An 18,508-nucleotide genomic window follows, 5' to 3' on the forward strand; every position below is an offset into this window, starting at 1 on the left:
TGTGTCTGTGTTTGAGAGTGTGTGTGTGTGTGTGTGTGTGTGTGTGTGTGTGTGTGTGTGTGTGTGTGTGTGTGTGTGTGTGTGTGTGTGTGTGTGTGTGTGTGACAGGGTTTCTGACGCAGTGTGACATCAGCGCTGTTTGCGTGTGCGTTGGAAGTCATGAGGTTGTGGTAGGAAGAGCAGATTTTATCCGCCTGAGTGACTGCAGCTGTGCTTCCTGTTTACACTGACAGTGGTCAACTCCATCCCTGCTGACACCTGTCAACAGGCCGTTGCCTCGGAGACGCTGAGGAGCCAGAATAAGGAGGCGCGGAGGATTCCCCAGACAGACAGACAGTGAGAGGACACAGGATGGACCGGCAGCAGCACGTCAAAGTGGAGCGCTTTCTCAAACTGGGATATTCTCACAGTGACATCCTGAGGGTGCTGGAGAGCCTCCACCATGACGCCCAGACCAACGACATCCTGGAGGAGCTGATAAAGACCTGCCACACTGGCAGCAACAGGAGCGGCCCCCACAGCCCCCGGCTGGTTCCCAGGGGCTGCAGCCCGGGGCCCGCAGAGCCCAGAGCCGGGCCCCCCAGAGAGCCCCCCGCAGGCTTCAGAGCTGTTGTCATAGACGGGAGCAACGTGGCCATGAGGTGCGCCACACTCACACATCACTAACACACTCTGTCAACTCTAAAACGCTCTTAAAGTATAAAGTAAGTGTTCACAGTGTCTGATGTTTTCATCATTATCCAAATATCCATTTTAAAGTTTAGAATTGGAGAATCTTTGTAGGTTAGATCTTTATCTGCAAAGTGTCAAACAGTTCAAGTATAACGTAACCTTACATAGGGAACAGGTATCTCAAAGTCTGTATGTATGTAAATGTACACAGCCAGACATTTTTATGGAGGTGTGAGGCTTTAGAAGAGCAGAGAAGTTTATGTAAAAGAAAATTCTACTCCTCTACTTTAGGGTTAAAATAGGTTTCCGTTGGTATACCAGCGTCTCCATTAGTGTCACACTTTGTTTCACTTCACAGATTTGATCGCACCACACTTCCTCTTGAGAGATGTGGGAAGTAAAAACATGATATGCCGCTCTAATTTTTACTTTTTCTGCAATCAGTTCAGGATTACATTATGCCTGAAAGGGTGCACACATTGATCTTCCCAGCAGGAGGACTGTCCATACTGAGTGCAGTTCTTATCATACAATGTTTGACATGACCTCAATTGGAAACAAGGAAGTTCAGAGTTAAAATGTGTTCAAACAAATGATATGGAGAATAGGAGGAGGGAATGATATGAGAAAAGAAGAAAACAAGAGCATGTTGTTATATCATATTTGTATTTCTACAAATAGTACAGTTATGTGAAATCTGTTGACATAATATATTTAATTAAAGTCAACTTTTCAGTTTTGAGAGTGCATATGATCACATAAAACATAAAAATAGAGTGTAGAAGGAGCAGTTTTACTTCTGCAGGTTCAGGATGTGACGCTGCAGTCAGCAGACGGCTGCTGCACATCTGTGGTTCAGAGACCTCTGAGCCTTGTGACACCAAAAGGGGAAAGGGGATGCAAGTGCGTTATGTGCATGAAAACAAAAAAGAGAAGTTGTTTTTGTTGACTGTGGTGTCTGTGTTTTTGTAGCCATGGCAACAAGAAGGTGTTTTCATGCCAGGGCCTCCAGCTGGCAGTGAGCTGGTTCTGGGACAGAGGGCTGCAAGACATCACCGTGTTCGTCCCCCTGTGGAGGAAGGAGCAGCCGCGGGCCGAGGCCCCCATCACAGGTAAGAGCTGGAGGAGAGAGCCTCCAGATATAAGAATGTTCCTCAGTACAGTTTTCAGCTCTGTGAGCACAGGCCTCCCCTCCAGGCTCAGGTCTGACCTCACCCAACTGTCATGTTGTGTTCTATTATAAGACAGGTGCATTGAGTGTAGGCTGAACCGCAATAACCTTCATATTTCACCACTTATAATCAGGACCACCCAGAATTGTAGCCGAGCCACATTTGGCACGAGTATTACAACTTAATGATCTGTGAGAGGATGCACCGAGAGCACTAGACCCTGCTTCCCCCCACATCAGTGACGTCCCCTTTCTGGGCCAGCAAAACAAGACAATGAAGGGGATATGGCAAACATGATGGCAAAGAAATGACTTCATACCCAGCAGACACAGTGCAACGATACAATTCATGGAGTCAACTTTCTGCCTATTATTCTTTCACTTTTAACTCAGATTCTGTTCTCAGGCAGGTAAGTACAGAGTATGCTCAGTTCGTAGACTGCTTTTCTTAAAAAAGGTCAAATATATATACAGTACATGAATATATATAGCCTATATAAAACCCCACATTTGCGTAGGCATGCATGTACACACAAATGAAGCGCATGCAAGTGGCTTTGGATAAAAGTGTACCATGTGAGCTAAACCAAATATCCTTTTTACTTCACTCTATCTTTTAAGTGTAAGTTAACAACTTCTTCACTTCCTCTCTGGCAGCCTGGAGTTCCCCTCCTTCACGGTCTAACTAAAAGTATCAAACAACAAGGAAGTTTAAAATCTAAAACTGAAACCCAGTATTTTATTTATTTATTCAGTTCCAAGTTCCTTTTCAAACCATTTGATCACTGTGCAAAGCTCACTGTCACAACAGGGAAGCTGAAATAAGGATCAAGCGTCCTTGATCCTTATTTCAGCTTCCCTGAGGCAGCTCAGCTCATCTATCAGAAAGAACAGGGTAAACTACACCTGAAGTGGACATGCAGCGATACACATGCAATAGATGTAGCTGTGCTTAAGTGTGACTTTGTGCTGAATCATTATTACCCTGAATCATGCTCATTAACCACTGAGTTGTATTGAAAACTTCAAAAACATAATAAACCAGGCTCCTCTAACAGCACTGAACATGTGAAAGCATTGAGGCCACTAGAGTGGACATGTGTTTTTGTTGTTACAGACCAGGTGATTGCCATGCTTTCACCTAATAATAAGCCTTATAATGATGATTAAACAATATCATTATTTTTGTCGTAGATCAACACATTCTCCATGAGCTGGAGCGGAGGAAGATCCTGGTGTTCACGCCGTCTCGCTGCGTGAACGGGAAGAGGGTGGTGTGCTACGACGACCGCTACATCGTGAAGCTGGCCTTCGACTCCGACGGCATCATCGTGTCCAACGACAACTACAGAGACCTGCAGACAGAGAACCCGCAGTGGAAGAAGTTCATCGAGGAGAGGCTGCTCATGTACTCCTTCGCTAATGACAAGTAAGACTGACAGAATACAGGCAGGTGCTGCCCCCCCTCTCCCCTCCAACAGAACCACTAACTAAAGTGACGCGTTCAAGATTTTCATTGCCCACACAAAAACATTGAAATACTATCATCGGTGTTTGTTTTAGTGACATAATTGTTGTCAAAGACTTAGTTACAGTTTTCTTAATTATATTATTGAAAAAAACCATTCCTGTTATTTTTGACCCAAGTTACAACGCAGATTTTGCTGTTATACTATCAGATATTGTATTATAATAAAACATGTTTTGGAGGGAGGCCACATGGGGCTCCAAGTTCAGTGTTACAGAAGCTGATCATTTTTGAGCAAACAAACTCAATGACACTTTTGTTAAAATGCATTACATTTTATATCAAATCTATTCCTATAAATGTATTAAACTAATTCTTGTTGCTGTCATTGTGGCATAAGCAGTTTTCTAGCGCCATATTTTATCTGCCTATTTTTCACTGTGATCTTCCTTGTGATCTGATATGAAGACTGGTATAGCCTATGTGTTGATTACACCTGAAAGTCAGTACAAAAAAGAAACTTGTGCCTCTGTTCAAATGTGTAATGAAAGCAACAGTAGTCTTTAAAATGATGGTGAAAAATCAATACTATGTCCCACGTCTGCCTGGTTAATGTCGCGGGACATAGCCTAATGTATGTGTGTGGTTGTGTTTTAGTCACTTTGTTTTCTTGGCTCCCCTGCTTGTAAAAACGTTCTTCTCCTCGCCATGAACTGTTATTTCTCAGGTCAATCTCGCTTCAGCCTTTGTTACTCTCTTAAGAATGAGGTTCTTGTTCCAGTCCAGCAGATTGTTGGTTCAAAATAGGAACCAGTTTTCGGGGCCAAGAGCCGGCGCGCTGTATACAGCCAGCCTTCGAACCGCTTTGGTGTAATAGAGATGAAAGTGAGAGAGCAGATTGAAAATAACACGGTGCATTCCCTGCTGCAGGTTCATGCCTCCAGATGATCCGCTGGGGAGAAACGGCCCCAGCATCGATGACTTCCTGTTGAAGAAGCCGTGGAGCCCAGACAACAAACTGCAGCCCTGTCCTTACGGTCAGTTCACTCCTCAGCTTCACAACAACAGACCCAACACTGCTCAGTTTACACCCTCCTTCTCTAATGGGGATTACAACTGCACAACAGCGGCAGCTCGCTGCAAGGGTTGTACGGCTTCATTTGTCTGCAGCCATGCTAACATCAGCATGCTGGATGATGGAGAGGCATGTTTTTTAAGAGGGATGATAGTCATAAAGTAAACCATTCACATTAAACAAAAACATATGAAAAGTCAGGATCACAAAAGTGATAAGGACACATCTTCTGATAAAAAAGTGTGTGTCAATCCAGGTTATTATTCATGGGACAAATGAATACTGCTACTTGAGACACGAGAATGGAGTTTAGAGAGGGTGTGTACGACAGGACTGGTTCAAACAGCCTGCTAACCTGCATCTACACTGACAACAAACACAAACCAGAACTCTTCCAAAATCAGCACATTTTCTTCAATGCAAACAAAATAGTAGAAGACAGACAGCAAATGTAGCAAAGATTAAAGTAGACAACTGGATCATAAATCCAAGGTGAGTTCAGGACTTTGTAATGCTCTTAATTCGGAGTGGAGACTGATTCTGGTCTCCAGAGCCACAGCCTGCCGACAGTATTCGCTGGCTGAGAGGAAGCTGGGTCACACTCCATGTGTCTGTGAAGCGTGTGTGTTCCCAGCAGACACACACATGCAGTGTTCTTCAGGGGCCGTATTCACAAAGCATTTTATCTTACCGCTAGGAGTGCTCCTAACTCGCGCTAAAACATTTTACTTAGGAGTTTTTTCTTAAAAGTTATTCACAAAGCCGCTGAGACCTACTCATACTAAGGATAAATCACTAAGAGTGAACTAAGAGTGACGCGCCGTTGCTATGGATGACGTCGATTCTCGTGCATGAGTTTAGAAGCGGTCAGTACGGTGATTGGTTGTTCAGAGTAGGCGGTCTTGGTGAAACTCATCCGCAACATCCCACAAACGAGCCCACTAAATCACCGAAAAACAAGGAAATAGCCTAGGCTAGAAATGTATTCCTATCAAATAGTTATGGACAGTGCAGTTAGCAGAATACACACATGATGACAAGTTTGTGCAGACCACGATAATGACGTTGTATATGCACGTTAAAGAGAGAGAGCAAACAATAAAAATACGTAAATTGCATTAAATCGAGGAGGCAATTAAAAGCACCCTGCAAACTATTATCCAATGAGTATATTTCCAGCACTTAAACACTTTCAATAACAGCCCATACCACCGTTCAAGTCCCCCTATCATGATGAATGAAAACAATCTGCGTGTTGATGGAATGTACTCTGGACTTGAACGGTGGTATGGGCTGTTATTGAAAGTGTTTAAGTGCTGGAAANGTAAGGTCGTATCAACGTGCTCCCGTCTCTAGCACCCCCGCAGCCCGAGCTACGAGTGAAATAACTAAACTTACATGAAACTTCCGTTGGGTTGCTTTAAAGTCAAGCTTCAGTTTAAGATTCAACCTGTAATAGAAACATGTGATGGAGCATTACTAACCTGACTCAGATGGTTTGTTTCACCAAACCATCTAGGAAAGCTCCATTTAAAGCCATTTGGAAAAGTTTTTCAAAAATACTTTGCAGGTGATTGGATCAATCTGTCTATCACCTACTATCATCACTTAACATCCATATTCACTTTTTAAGGACACAAGGGGGGCCACAGAAGTCGGATCTGGAGCAATGATAAGCTCTGCACTGCAGCACGGAAACAGAGCTGCAGGGCTTTACACTGTGGTCGACTTCTGAACGTCTGAGACAAAGAGTCCAGTGTGGGGTCAACAAGTTAACACTAGGGCTGAACGATTAATTGATTTTAAATTAAAATCACGATTTTAAATTATGCAATTATCAAATCGCAAAGCCTGCAATTTTTGTTTGTTTTTAAATGTTTGTTCTTGTGTGTCAGTCATCCACACCAATCAGAAGTGCTGTGCTCCACATGTACCAGTCATTGTTAACCAATCAGAAGTGGTTCAAGTCCCCGACCAGACCTAAATATGGAGTGTGGACTGCTACTTGGAGAGGTCCTAGTTCACCTCCTGCCCTACCGTGGTGCATTTGAGCAAGGCACCGGACAACCCCCTTCCCCCCTCACTCCCATTGCTCCCCGGGCGCTGTAAAATAGCTGCCCACTGCTGCTAGTACTAGAATCCTGGTATTAGGATGGGTTAAAAGCAGAGAACACATTGCACTGTGTGTGCTGTGTGCTCTACATGTGTGACCATTGAAGAAGGTTTCATCCCTCCCAATATTATTATTATTGATTTATTAAGATCAGTAAGAAATGCTGGTTTTCTCAGTAGTCAGTCAGAGGCAGTTTCCTCCTGATGCTCCTTTTTTAGGAGCTCTGAGAGAATGAGGGCTTCTGAAATATATATGTCATCTATTCTTATCTAGCATTGATGTAACATGTTTTGAAATCACCCAGGCATAATTCATTTGACAACTCAAATGTCCGATTGATGTATTGTAGAGCGAAGTTGCAATAAACCACATTGACCTCGTCCCTGTCACTTTTTGATGAAATAATAACAAAACAAAGATGTCCTCAGACTGCATGTTTTCCTCAGTGTATATATATAGAAATATTTGATTGTTGGTGTGTTTTTTGTTTATGGAGAAAAGTTCATCAAATGTTTATCTTTTTTTGTCACAATTTAGAAGATGTTCAAGATGAAGGCTCCTTGCTGCCACGCCTGACGCCCCAGTGCGCTTAACAGAACAAGCAGTCCTGACCTGGCAACATACGAATGGCCCAGGGAAGCCACCAGATTGATATTCAGGTTTTGCATGACCTGCGCCAGAAGTTCCCTGAAGTCCCAGAGGGTGTTGTCTCCCAGTGTGTTCTGCAGGTGGGCAAGTTCACACATCTGACTCCAGTAAAGATGATTCCTAGAAAGTGAAACCAGCCTGATGATCTTTCGCTCATTGTAGATACTTATTGGTGCCAGCAGATTTGGTCCATTCGTAACAAGCAGCAAGTTAAACCATTTCATTGTAAATAGACATTTTTCAACAATATCCCGCTCTGTACCAATCTTTATCACACTTCTTTGTTAATTAAAAAACGGGTGTGAATGACACCCGCTCATTCTCTCTCTTTTTCCTTCAGAACAACAACAACCTGGACGCCTGCTGTGAATACTTGTCCCAGGTCAGTCCGGGCTACCTGTACAGTGAAGAAGGAAACCTCAGCTTCTCCGACGACCCCGGCTTCATTAGGCTTCGTAATCATATGACCCAGTTGAACCTGGGCCTGCAGTCTCAGAATGTGCATTTGGCCCCGGTTCGGGACAGCCTGAGAATGAACGGCAGTCGGACTCTGGCCCACAGCCTGAGTGACGGGCCCCTTCAGACAGGACAGGCCCCCAACAGTGACTTCTTTCAGCAGGAGCCACAGTCAGCCCCAGTGCAGGTGCCCTCCAGCATCAATGTGTTTGGTGTGATGGAGCCAACTCGTAAACCGCAGCCCCCCCAACACCTAGGACTCTACCCTCTGGGTGTCAAAGGAACAACTATGGGTGTCCAGCAGACCCCACGCTTCAACCCCATCACCGTGACGCTAGCCCCCCATATTCAGACAGGACGCAACACCCCCACTTCTCTGCACATACACGGCGGGCCCCCTTCGGGCCTCAACAGTCCACAGGGTAACTCCATCTATATCCGGCCCTATGTGAGCCAGTCTGCTGCGAGCCGGCAGAACCAGCCGCAGGGGGGCCGGGCCCAGTACAGCCCCACCTCCCAGCCCCAGCAGCAGATCTACCAGATCTCACACCCCTCCTCCCTGTCGGGCACCTGGTCTAGCCCTCAGCACGCCTCGTCCTCACATACCTCACAGCACCAGACCTCTCATGTCTACATGCCAATCAGCTCCCCCACAAACCCCCAGGCCCCCTGCATTCTTCCCACTGCAACCCAGGCCTCTTCCTCTGGTGTCTCCTCATGCTCTTCCTCCTCCTCCTCCGTCATGCCCACCTCCCTGTCGACCATCAGTCAGTACAACATCCAGAACATCTCCACCGGCCCCAGAAAGAATCAGATAGAGATTAAACTAGAATCCCCTCAGAGAAACAACTCCACGACCACGACAGCCGTGCTGCGGACGAGCAGCGGGGCCCGCTCCTCCTCCGCCTCTTCCTCCTGCCCTTCCTCTTCATCCACTTCAACTGGGGTGGCTACGGTCCCCAGCACCCCTCTGTCCATCGGAGGCCCCGGTCTGAGCCGCAGCCAGCCCACTGTTTACATCTCTGCCAGCCCCCCTGCTGCAGCCCCAGCGGCCTGTGAGGAGGCGGCCTTGGCCCCTGCCGGCGCTCGATCCCAGCCCAAGTTTTACATTTCTGCCAATGCCTCCAGCGACGATAGTGGTGGTGGTAGGAACCCTCCCACAGTCTACATCTCAGCCAACCCTCCCATGCAGGGACCCTCAGGGGCCAGGAACATGGGGGGCCAAGTGAGCATGGGCCCTGCCTACATCCACCACCATCCACCTAAGTCCCGTGCCTCTTTAGGAGGGGGAGGCACAGCTTCCTCCCCACGTGTTGTGGTAACTCAGCCCAACACCAAGTACACTTTTAAAATCACAGTTTCCCCCAATAAGCCCCCGGCTGTGTCCCCTGGAGTCGTGTCCCCAACTTTTGAGCCCAACAACCTCCTCAGCCTCCCCGCCGACCACCACTTTGTTGAGCCCGACCCCCTCCACCTCTCCGACCCGCTGTCGCCTCACAGGGAGAGGCCGAGCGAGCCGCGCCGACTCAGCATGGGCTCTGATGACGCTGCGTACACACAAGGTGAGCACTTGAATGCAACAAACACACAAAACCATGGACAGAGGAAACTCATGGATCAGCTCTCATGCACACCAGTCTGCAGATAAAATCTTTAAATACAGATAATCGACACAGCTTGGACCAAACACATAAAATGTGCAAGAATGGTCAACCCACAATGGTGTTGGTGGATAAGGCAGACTGCTCCGTGTGTGGTGTCGCTGTGCCGCTGTCACGTCTGTTCCTTGATCTCTGCGTCACCGATCAATTTGATATTCGTGCGACAGAAAAAATTCTAAAATAAAAAAAGTTTATTGTCCAGTCGCGGCTGAAAAATCAAGAAGCAACGTTACTACGCTATAATCGATAATCGAGCGAGCGAGCCCAGCTCGCAATCGACGTGTTGGAGACTCCTGACCTCCATCATCTGATGTCTCAGAGCTGTTGGCTTCACTTTTATTGTTTTTTTAACAAATGTCAAGTGGCGAAAGAGTGCACATTGATAAGGGAGAAAATACCAGTTCCTAGAGCCATTTTAACTGAGTGATAGTATGCAGGGTTTTTTCTTGCCAGCAGTGGGTCTAAAAGCTTTTTCCATCTCTTCCTGCCAAGAGAGTAATTTTACCATAAAGTATACTGTGAGATTTTAAGTTGTTTCCCATAACATTGACTGTATTGTGTTTTTGAGCCAAACGTTGTGTACTTACTGCGGTCAGTAATGCTCTTTCAGTGTAGACAGTGCTCTGCATGTCTGTCAGATAAAGCAGAGGTGAGTGTGTCAGTGACGGCAATGTGAGTGTCTGCTCTGACAGCCCCTGAGACTGTTGAATTCTGTAGTGTGAGTCAAACGTGTCCGAGCACACTGCCGTTTCCTTTTTTGGGCTTTTCACTGTATTACGTGTGAGTCACTGGCTGTGGATCCTACACTGCAGTGACTACCACCAAGAGGGGCTTCACAGCAGGGGGGCATGCTGCCACTGCTGCTGACCCTCATCAGACCCCTGTTTTCATCCTTTCTCTGCTCAGGCTTGGAAAAGTGAACTGAAAAGACGTGCCTGTCACCACATAACTGTTAAACAAACATGATTGTATAACCGTAAGCGGAAGGAAGACGATTTATTGGAATGACCTGGTTCTGGCAAGTTAAGGCATGTTTGAAAAGCAACCATAGACCAGTCAGTTATGTCTTTTAAGACGAATCAAATAAAACCAGATGCAGACACTGCTGGACACTGTAAATTGTTTTATTTGATGTATTGGTCAATTAACTCTGGGAGGCTGTGGCTCAGTGGAATGATGCACTGATCTTTGGAGAGCAAGTGGCGGGTACAGAAAAATGGAGAAGGTACCGAACTGTTATTTGGACATTTTACATATTTTCTAGCCGGCGGAGTTATTTGTAACAAATGCAAAGTTTAATTTTCTTATCTGTGGACTTGGGGAACTTGCTTTTCTTTGAAAAACGAGATAACACGTCAAAGCCCTGGCAGTGGCAAATAGCTTTGGGTTTATATTTGATTTGATTACATTCATTCATGTTGAAGTTGAGATTTACCATCAATATTTGAACTGCTACTGTGTTAATGGAATACTGCTGTTAAAAAGCACCTTATTTATTGATGTGTTTGCAAACCAAATGTTATTGCACTATTGTTCATATAGCAGTACTTTTAAAATAAAAGTGTGCAATACACTACTTTTGAATTCCTTATGGATTTTTGCGCACAAGAATGCATTTAATCGCGAATAAAAAAATGTAATTGTTGACCAGCACTAGTTATAACATAAATGCAGCTTGGTGCGTAGTTTGGGATGAGAAATAGATCAGGGTCCTGTCCTTCACTTAGCTGCACAGCTTACTTTCAATGACAAACATTTTTAAGATTGGCCTAAACAGTATCGTACTCAAATCAATGAAATCCAAATGTTATTAATATAGCCACATATAACCAATTAGACATTTGCCTCAATCACCCTCTGTCTCCATCACAACAATATAATCTGAGCATAAACAAAATATGGATCCAGGAGGCCAATGAACCAAAAATACTAATAAAGAGTATCGCAACAATAAGAACTATAACAATAAGACTTATAATAATAATAATAATGCAAACTCTAACAATATGACTGATGGTTTTAGTAGTGGGTGTCAAGCAGCATCCAATACTAATGCTGTGGTGAAGATGAAGGCTTATCATAGCTGATCGGAGGTCATGTGCATCATGTTGCGTTTACATGTCCAGTACCAGGACATTTCGACAAAGATCAAGTGTCCATCTCCCCATGATTTGTAAAGAGGCATGTGTTTGTGTGTAGCAGAGAATGAGTTGTTGATCATTGAGTGTGTAGGAGGTGTTGGGGCCTGTCAACAGAAGCAGGAACTCTGAAGAATGATGTGAAACATGCTGTAGAGACTTGAGCAGAACATGTGCACGTTGGAGGTTCTGTATGAAACGTTGCTGCAGAATGTGCCTGCAGCAGTCTGATCCCTGGCTGTTACCACAATAGGTGAAGACACGCAGATTGATGTCTCCTACACCAAGCTGCTTTGTGCTCCAAACTGGTTTGACTAGTGTGTGTAGAACACCCTGTGGTGGATCTGAAAGTGCAGTGGCGAACCGTGGCTATCACAACTGGACCTTCTGTAGACACACCCAGCCGCGCCCGCCGCCCCCCTGCCCCCCTCCGCGGCATTATAATGTCCGTCTTTTCACTGAATTGTCGTCTTGAAAAGGGTACTCACAACAATTCCGCAACAACTTCATCTTCACCTGTTGCACTTGTCATTTCAACGTTAAAAACAATAAAACGGCATAAATTGCTTCGTCGCATTCATCTAGATCCTCTGTCTCGAGCCAGTTAACTAGCGGGCCTTCTAGAGAACCCTGGAACCGAGGGGAACTCTAAAAGAACACGCCCATTGGCTACAAATCAAAACTGTCAGTCCAAACGTACGCTCTCATTCAGTGCAACGGCCAGGGCATTATATCAAGGATATAGAATACCTTGGTTGAAGGATACTCTACCCAGAGACCCAGAACAAGATCTGATTGGTTGCTTTTTTTCCTAACACAAAACCACTGAAATGCGTAGTGCATGGTCCGAGAAGGACAAACAAATCAACCTAACACTGTAATATTACAGATCAACAACACAGATACGATTCTCATTTATTCATTTTATATACATTTTATTACATTTTATTTATATACCGGTAATTAAATTGATTTTTTGTTTGTTTTATCTGAGTGTTCCAGGGTATTCTCTGAATACCTTGAAGGCCCTGACGGTTCGCCACTGTGAAAGTGTTAGTGCCAATATACACAACCTATTTCATTGATGACATTGTTTTTCTACAGTTTTATTTTCTGTCTTGTTTTATCTGCAGTTTCTAATGTTGGGGTGTTCACTATATAACATTCCTTACATTTAGATTAAATCCAACTTGATTGTCATTTCACAGATTACACACAAGTACTGGGACAATGCATCTAACCATAAGTGCAAGAGAAGCAGTAAACTGCAGTGAAATGTCTAGTTAAAAGTATATAAATATGACGGTATGAACAGTATTAAAAAGTATAAATATAAAACACTATAGACAATGTTGCGATTTTATAAATGATATGAATAAGGTTAAGAAAATATAACCAGATTGGATAGTTTTCTAAATAAAATGTGCAGATGTGACTAAGTGTTCCTCATTGAATTCTACATCATGCTAAATGATGTTGACATCTTTGAGTGGTTGTTCACTGGTAAATGGTTGCTGCAGTACCGACTGTGTGTTTGCATGTGTGTGTGTTCTCCAGCGCTGTTGGTCCATCAGAAGGCACGAATGGAGAGGCTGTGGCACGAGCTGGAGCTGAAGAAGAAGAAACTGGAGAAGCTAAAAGAGGAGGTGAACGAGATGGAGAGTGACCTGACCAGGAGACGGCTGGAGAGATCCAGCTCCGCCTCCCAAATCCCTTCTGTAAGCAAGAAACACCTTATCTCTCGTCAGCTACCACCAGACTATCACCTTTTTGCTCTAATTGATGGACAGAGTGAATCTTAACCAATACACTCACGGATGCCCCGATGGCCAATTCAAATCACTTTTCATTTGCAGCTCAATTTTAAAAACAAGCTCCAAATGATTCTTATTAGCAGTTTGTTGTGATGTTCTTTAGAACTGCAAACCAGGTTCTCCTGATTATTAGTGACAGATAAAGCCTCAAGAGAAGAAACCAGATTTGGACCACATTACATTTTCTGGCTCCAGTGAACATCACAGGGCCAATTGATCATTCTGATATACTTCCATATTTTCAGACTGACAAAGTGTACAGTTTATTAGATTCACTTCACAGTTGTTCCTTCAGCTAAAACAGGGACAGTTCAACAGAAGAAAAAAGTCTGAGGTGGCCATGTCTCACACTGAGAGCTGAGAGTTTGTAGAGAGCTCTCGTGATCCGGGCTTTCTGCTGAGTCAGCTGACTCCCTTGAAACTTTAACAGTTTGCATCCACAGAGGGAAAGTGGCTGCTGTAGCTGAGCTGAGTCGTTCCTTTGTTCAGAGTTGTTAATAATAATAATACATGGTATTTTTATATAGCGCTTCTACTGGTGCTCAAAGACGCTTTACAAGCCAGTAGAGAAAATATCAACAAAGAAAAATAAAGTGATAAGCCAGGTGGAATAGGGGCTAGAGGTTAGAAGATTAGCAGTTGAAGGCAAGAGTGGAATAGGGGCTAGAGGTTAGAAGATTAGCAGTTGAAGGCAAGAGTGAAAAGGTGAGTTTTGAGGGCTTGAGAGTTGTCTCCCGTCTGTGTGTGATGGCTGACCTGCTGACCCCCCCCATCTCACCCCGTTTCAGATTGAGGAAATGAAGCAGTTGAGATGCAAAAACAGGTCCCTGCAGATCGACATTGACTGCCTCACCAAAGAAATTGATCTCCTTCAAACAAGAGGTGAGTCTCTCTCTGATGTGTCCTTATCACTGGTTCTAAACTAGCATTCAGAGTAATAAAGTGAAGCGTAGGTAGGGAGGTCAGACCAGCTGTGCAGCTGCTCAGATCCTCTCTGCACACACACTGTGCCGCTAACTACCAGCTCTTCCTCAATTGCATCCTGTTGCTGGTTGGTAAGTGATTTATGCCCTCCACTGCTGATAGAAACTGACCCCACAGGCCTCATGAATGAATAGTACTCACGGAGTTCCCTGTTGTGGGACGGCCCAGTGACATGTTGAATAAAAAAACATGGAGCTTCTCATCAGAGTTGGCTTCATAGCTCAATGAAAAATGCCAATGCACTGTTTTCCATCTGTTGACAGGACCACACTTTAATCCCAGTGCAATCCATAATTTTTATGACAACATTGGATTCCTCGGTCCTGTCCCACCCAAACCCAAAGGTACTTTATCTCTTGGTAAGTTGAGAAAAAGCTGCATGTCATGTACTGTATGAAAATGTGTGTGTTTAGATCAGGGGTCTGCAACCTTTTTGACCAAAAGAGCAATTTTTCCCCCTTTTCCACCAATTGTTTTTGTCTGGAGCCGCAAAACATATTTGATAGCTTGATAGCTTATAACGTTGTATTTATTGTTACATCATAGACAAAAACAGTTTTTTTGCATTTATTATTTATTACATTATAGAGAACTGTTTACCTCTAATAATAAACAAATAACTCCTATAAGGAGAATAAAAAAAGCAATACAGGCCCACTTTAAAATAAATCAACACAGCACTTGGGGAGTCCTCTGCACATTTGAAGGAAATTAAAAAATTAAAATGGGCCCACTTTGAAATAAATCAAACATATTAGCTGCACCCAAAAAAGAGTTGACTGATTGAATTATGACTGAAGATCGTCAGCTGTCTTCCTCTCCCTTGTTGTTCCTCGATACGTAAAGGCTGCAGCACCTTTGACTACTTCTCTCTACATCTCAAACATACCGGTTAGCCAGCATCGTTTGCTGTGAAAGCGTACAACTCTGTCCACGCAGAATTAAACCCTCTGTGTTCCTCCCATACTTTTATTTCCTTTGATTTATCCATAGTTCGCTCATCGAGCCGGGGGTCAGGTTATTCGCCTGCAAGAAAATTAGTTGACCTAATTAAAACCGTTTTTTAAAATGTTGTATGTGTCACAGTATCACCTCAAAATAGAAGATACGAAACATTTTCAACCATGCAAGAAAATATAAATAGTCCTACAAATACTTTTATTTTATTTCCTTCTTATTTTTGTCTACTCCCAGAGTAGAGAGCTTAAAGGGCCGCATGCGGCTCGAGGTCCGCGGGTTGCCGACCCCTGCGTTAGGTCCATCCATGCATGAGGTTGTCTTTTTGTAATATCCCCCATTCATTGATTCATTCATTGCATGCTGTCTATCATACTGTACCTGCTGACTGAAATGTGTACACAAATAATCTCTTCTGCTCCAAAATCCATTTTCATCCATCCCTCTGTCTGCCTCCCATTCCTTGAGCCCCCCTTGCCCTGTCTGCTCCTTCCTCTCTGTCAGACGTTTCATTTTTCCTCCTTCCTTCATTTTGAACACTTTTACTTGGTCTTTGATGACCTCTTGGTTTTTCACCTTATTTAAGGAATTGATCAAACCATGCTTTGTAGTATTATAAGGTTATGCAACCCTTCAGAAGAATCTAACTAGCTCAGAGGTGTTTGAGTTTGGAAATGATTGAGTTAAATACGTTTAGAGCCATGACAAGGTAACACTCACCAGTATTTCACAATAGAAAGGCAAAGACTAAAGATGGAAAAATAAACGTATTTCTATTGCAGAAATATCCAAAAAGACCTTCTGTCTATCATCTCACAACCACCCTGCTTTATTCCATTTGGAACGCCACAAGTTGTTGATGAGCATGAATGAGCATTATAGATGGTAATTAACTCATGTTAATTAACACAACTTATGTTAATTGTACAAATTGGCCGACATATGCAAGTTAGCATCCAGCAGTTTCTATGTGCTGGGGACCCATACTATACATTTCTATCATAACACTTTGGGGTACTCACAATTCCTGGTTCACTATGCTGGCAACTAGACTATTATCACAGCTTCAAATGTTAATGATCTGGATGTCCATGCTTGGGTCGGTTGGTGGACAGCGTCTGACTTGTCCTCCTCTTCACAGACGTAGGCACCAAGGCAGTGAAGCCCCTGGCAGAGCAGGAGGAGGACGAGGGGACGCAGTGGAGCTGCACCGCCTGCACCTTCCTCAACCACCCCGCCCTCAACCGCTGTGAACAGTGCGAGTTCCCGCGGCACTTCTGAGCCTACAAGGCCCCCTCCTCTGCCATCCTGTCCGCACCATAACACCAGAGAGAAGGAAGAAGTTCTTCTTCGGTTTCTTCGTCGTATCAACTGGTACGGGGCTCGCTCATCGTGCGTCCTGTTCCCCTTTTTTTTCCAATGCTCCCACTGAAGGTCTGACAGGATGGTGTTCACAGAGGAGGACCAGACCTCAGCTGAGAGACTCAGAGGGGGCGGCGGGGGAAACTTTATCCCGGGATACCTCGCTGCTCCCACTTACAGTATTACAAGTGTGGCCCAGCAGTGTGACCACACACACACACACACACACACACACACACACACACACACACACACACCCCACACATAGGTACCTATGTGCCTTTTGTTGATTGCATTGGGTTTTTCTTGCTCTGTGGTGGCCTGTTCAGCCACTGCTCTCCATCTGAAGGGAATCCTGACGGACTGATCGAGGACTTTAAAGTGTGTTTGCTGTCTGTAGAGGATGTCAAAGGGGGGTATTGCTAACTGCCACTCTCATGTGCCTCTTGTCCTCCCTCTTCTGTGCCTTGGGTCACGAGTTAATCAAAAGAAAGAAAGTTGCATGCTTGTGTACAGTACATGGAGGCAGAAGCTCCCCTTGAGCTTTTAACTGTACATCATTTTAGAATGTGCCTTGAAAGCCTCCCTCCTCACACTATGACTTATATTTCCTGTAAGTATAGCTTTATAGACTTTATTAATGTTTTTGTCTTGTTTTGTTCCCCTCTTCCAAACAAATAAGCACCATGCTCCCTTTCTAAGTGTTTGATTTCTGTGAGAGTTGAAGCCTTGCAGAAGGAGAGGAACAGAGTAAGACCCCTGCAGTCATCATGAAGCTGCGTCTGCTCAGCGCTCGTGTGGCGCCCAGCTTCCTGTGTACCACCGCACAGCAGCAAAGAAGAAGGCTATGGAGGGCTTCTTTTTCCTTTTTTCAGGATGCCAAATATTTCAGGAGGGGGAGGGGAGGGGTCAAAAAGCTAAATGAAACACTGCCATCTTATCTGACAACTGGAATGTAGGTTTGATGTTTTGGGGAGAGCTTCACCTCAGTGCAAAGAGACACTCATCCTCCAGTCCCATCAGGAAGTGACTGCAGCTCTGAAACAGCTGATTTGGTTCAAAGTGGCATGTTGCTCTGCAGCTGATGGAGTCCTGTGAGGTTACGAAGATCAAAGTATTCCTATGATGTAAAAAATACTCATATACAACAGGTCACAACACAACTGTCCAGTTTGTATACTCTTATTTGGCTCATTTCATCCTCCTAAGCTTTTATTGATGAGGGTGTCTCTAAAGTTTACTTATTGTCATTAACTTACCTTAACTGTGGAGTAGTTACTTAGTTTTGTTTTTTCCACACTTGTGAAATGTTGCCTTGCATCAGTGCCTTTGGAACTATTGAATTTGTATTGATCATCTATTCTGTCACATCCAAGTGCCCTTTTATCAAAGCAAAATGTTAGTTGTTGAAACCCATTTAAAAGTAGATGAATTATTGTCTCTTAAGCACTTACGCCATACTTTTCTTCAAAGAAACCAGTTTTCATCTTCATCTGCACCTTGGTGTATGTTTTATTAAATTGACAAAAAGTTATTTGGATATCTAAAGTGTTTTTTTGATTTTAGCTGGGAAAACTGTCTTTGTAACAGATAAGTTATTTGTAAAAAATAATTAAAAAAATCTATTCTGAGTTGTTTTGATGTGTGTTTTGTCATTCAGATGTTGCTTTTATCCAGTAGATGGCGTCATGGGTTCCGGGGGCAGCTGGAATCAAACCGGCTTCCTCTCAGTGTCAGCCTCTGGGTTGCGAATGCTGGTTTCTCTGAACTTTATTTGTATTGAGTTGTGTTTGTACATTCAACAAAAAACATTACACATGTTTATTTGTGGCTTCTTTTAGCTTAGAACAAAGGTAAACAAAAGGTAAAAACTATTTCTCTCACTCTTGAGTTGCCTTAAGTCATTTTTTCCATTATATAGACCTCTTATTATATCCATCCACTACACTTTAATAATGGCTCCTTACACCAGTTGGTTGTTTATTTCTT

General features: G+C 44.0%; 2 protein-coding genes across 4 annotated transcripts; both read left to right on the plus strand.

Moving 5' to 3' along the window:
- Positions 1-55: 55 nt before the first annotated feature.
- LOC104941015 (ribonuclease ZC3H12A-like) lies at positions 56-4,551 on the plus strand. The gene is made up of 4 exons (XM_010766049.1): positions 56-641; positions 1,645-1,784; positions 3,038-3,272; positions 4,242-4,551. Exons 1-4 carry the CDS (start codon positions 352-354, stop codon positions 4,549-4,551), a joined length of 975 nt encoding a protein of 324 aa, XP_010764351.1. The 5' UTR covers positions 56-351.
- A 2,489-nt stretch (positions 4,552-7,040) lies between these two features.
- tab2 (TGF-beta activated kinase 1 (MAP3K7) binding protein 2) lies at positions 7,041-18,150 on the plus strand. 3 transcript variants are annotated; one of them, XM_010766046.1, is made up of 7 exons: positions 7,041-7,227; positions 7,310-7,372; positions 7,488-9,165; positions 12,960-13,120; positions 14,005-14,098; positions 14,464-14,559; positions 16,299-18,150. In XM_010766046.1, exons 1-7 carry the CDS (start codon positions 7,126-7,128, stop codon positions 16,436-16,438), a joined length of 2,334 nt encoding a protein of 777 aa, XP_010764348.1. In that variant the 5' UTR covers positions 7,041-7,125; the 3' UTR covers positions 16,439-18,150. The 3 variants fall into 3 exon arrangements, with proteins under 3 accessions (XP_010764348.1, XP_010764349.1, XP_010764350.1); XM_010766047.1 differs by having other exon boundaries at positions 14,464-14,544; XM_010766048.1 differs by lacking the exon at positions 7,310-7,372.
- The last annotated feature ends 358 nt before the right edge of the window (positions 18,151-18,508 follow it).

Source organism: Notothenia coriiceps, unplaced genomic scaffold, assembly GCF_000735185.1.
Source record: "Notothenia coriiceps isolate Sejong01 unplaced genomic scaffold, NC01 NC01_scaffold00002947, whole genome shotgun sequence".
Classification (NCBI taxonomy): Eukaryota; Metazoa; Chordata; class Actinopteri; order Perciformes; family Nototheniidae; genus Notothenia; species Notothenia coriiceps.

Coding starts and splice junctions, on each gene's coding strand:
- LOC104941015 (XM_010766049.1), top strand. CDS start 352: ATGGACCGGCAGCAGCACGTCAAAGTGGAGCGCTTTCTCAAACTGGGA. Junction 642..1,644: donor GGGAGCAACGTGGCCATGAG/GTGCGCCACACT, acceptor GTGTTTTTGTAG/CCATGGCAACAAGAAGGTGT. Junction 3,273..4,241: donor TACTCCTTCGCTAATGACAA/GTAAGACTGACA, acceptor TCCCTGCTGCAG/GTTCATGCCTCCAGATGATC.
- tab2 (XM_010766046.1), top strand. CDS start 7,126: ATGGCCCAGGGAAGCCACCAGATTGATATTCAGGTTTTGCATGACCTG. Junction 9,166..12,959: donor TGACGCTGCGTACACACAAG/GTGAGCACTTGA, acceptor TGTGTTCTCCAG/CGCTGTTGGTCCATCAGAAG. Junction 14,560..16,298: donor CAAAGGTACTTTATCTCTTG/GTAAGTTGAGAA, acceptor TCCTCTTCACAG/ACGTAGGCACCAAGGCAGTG.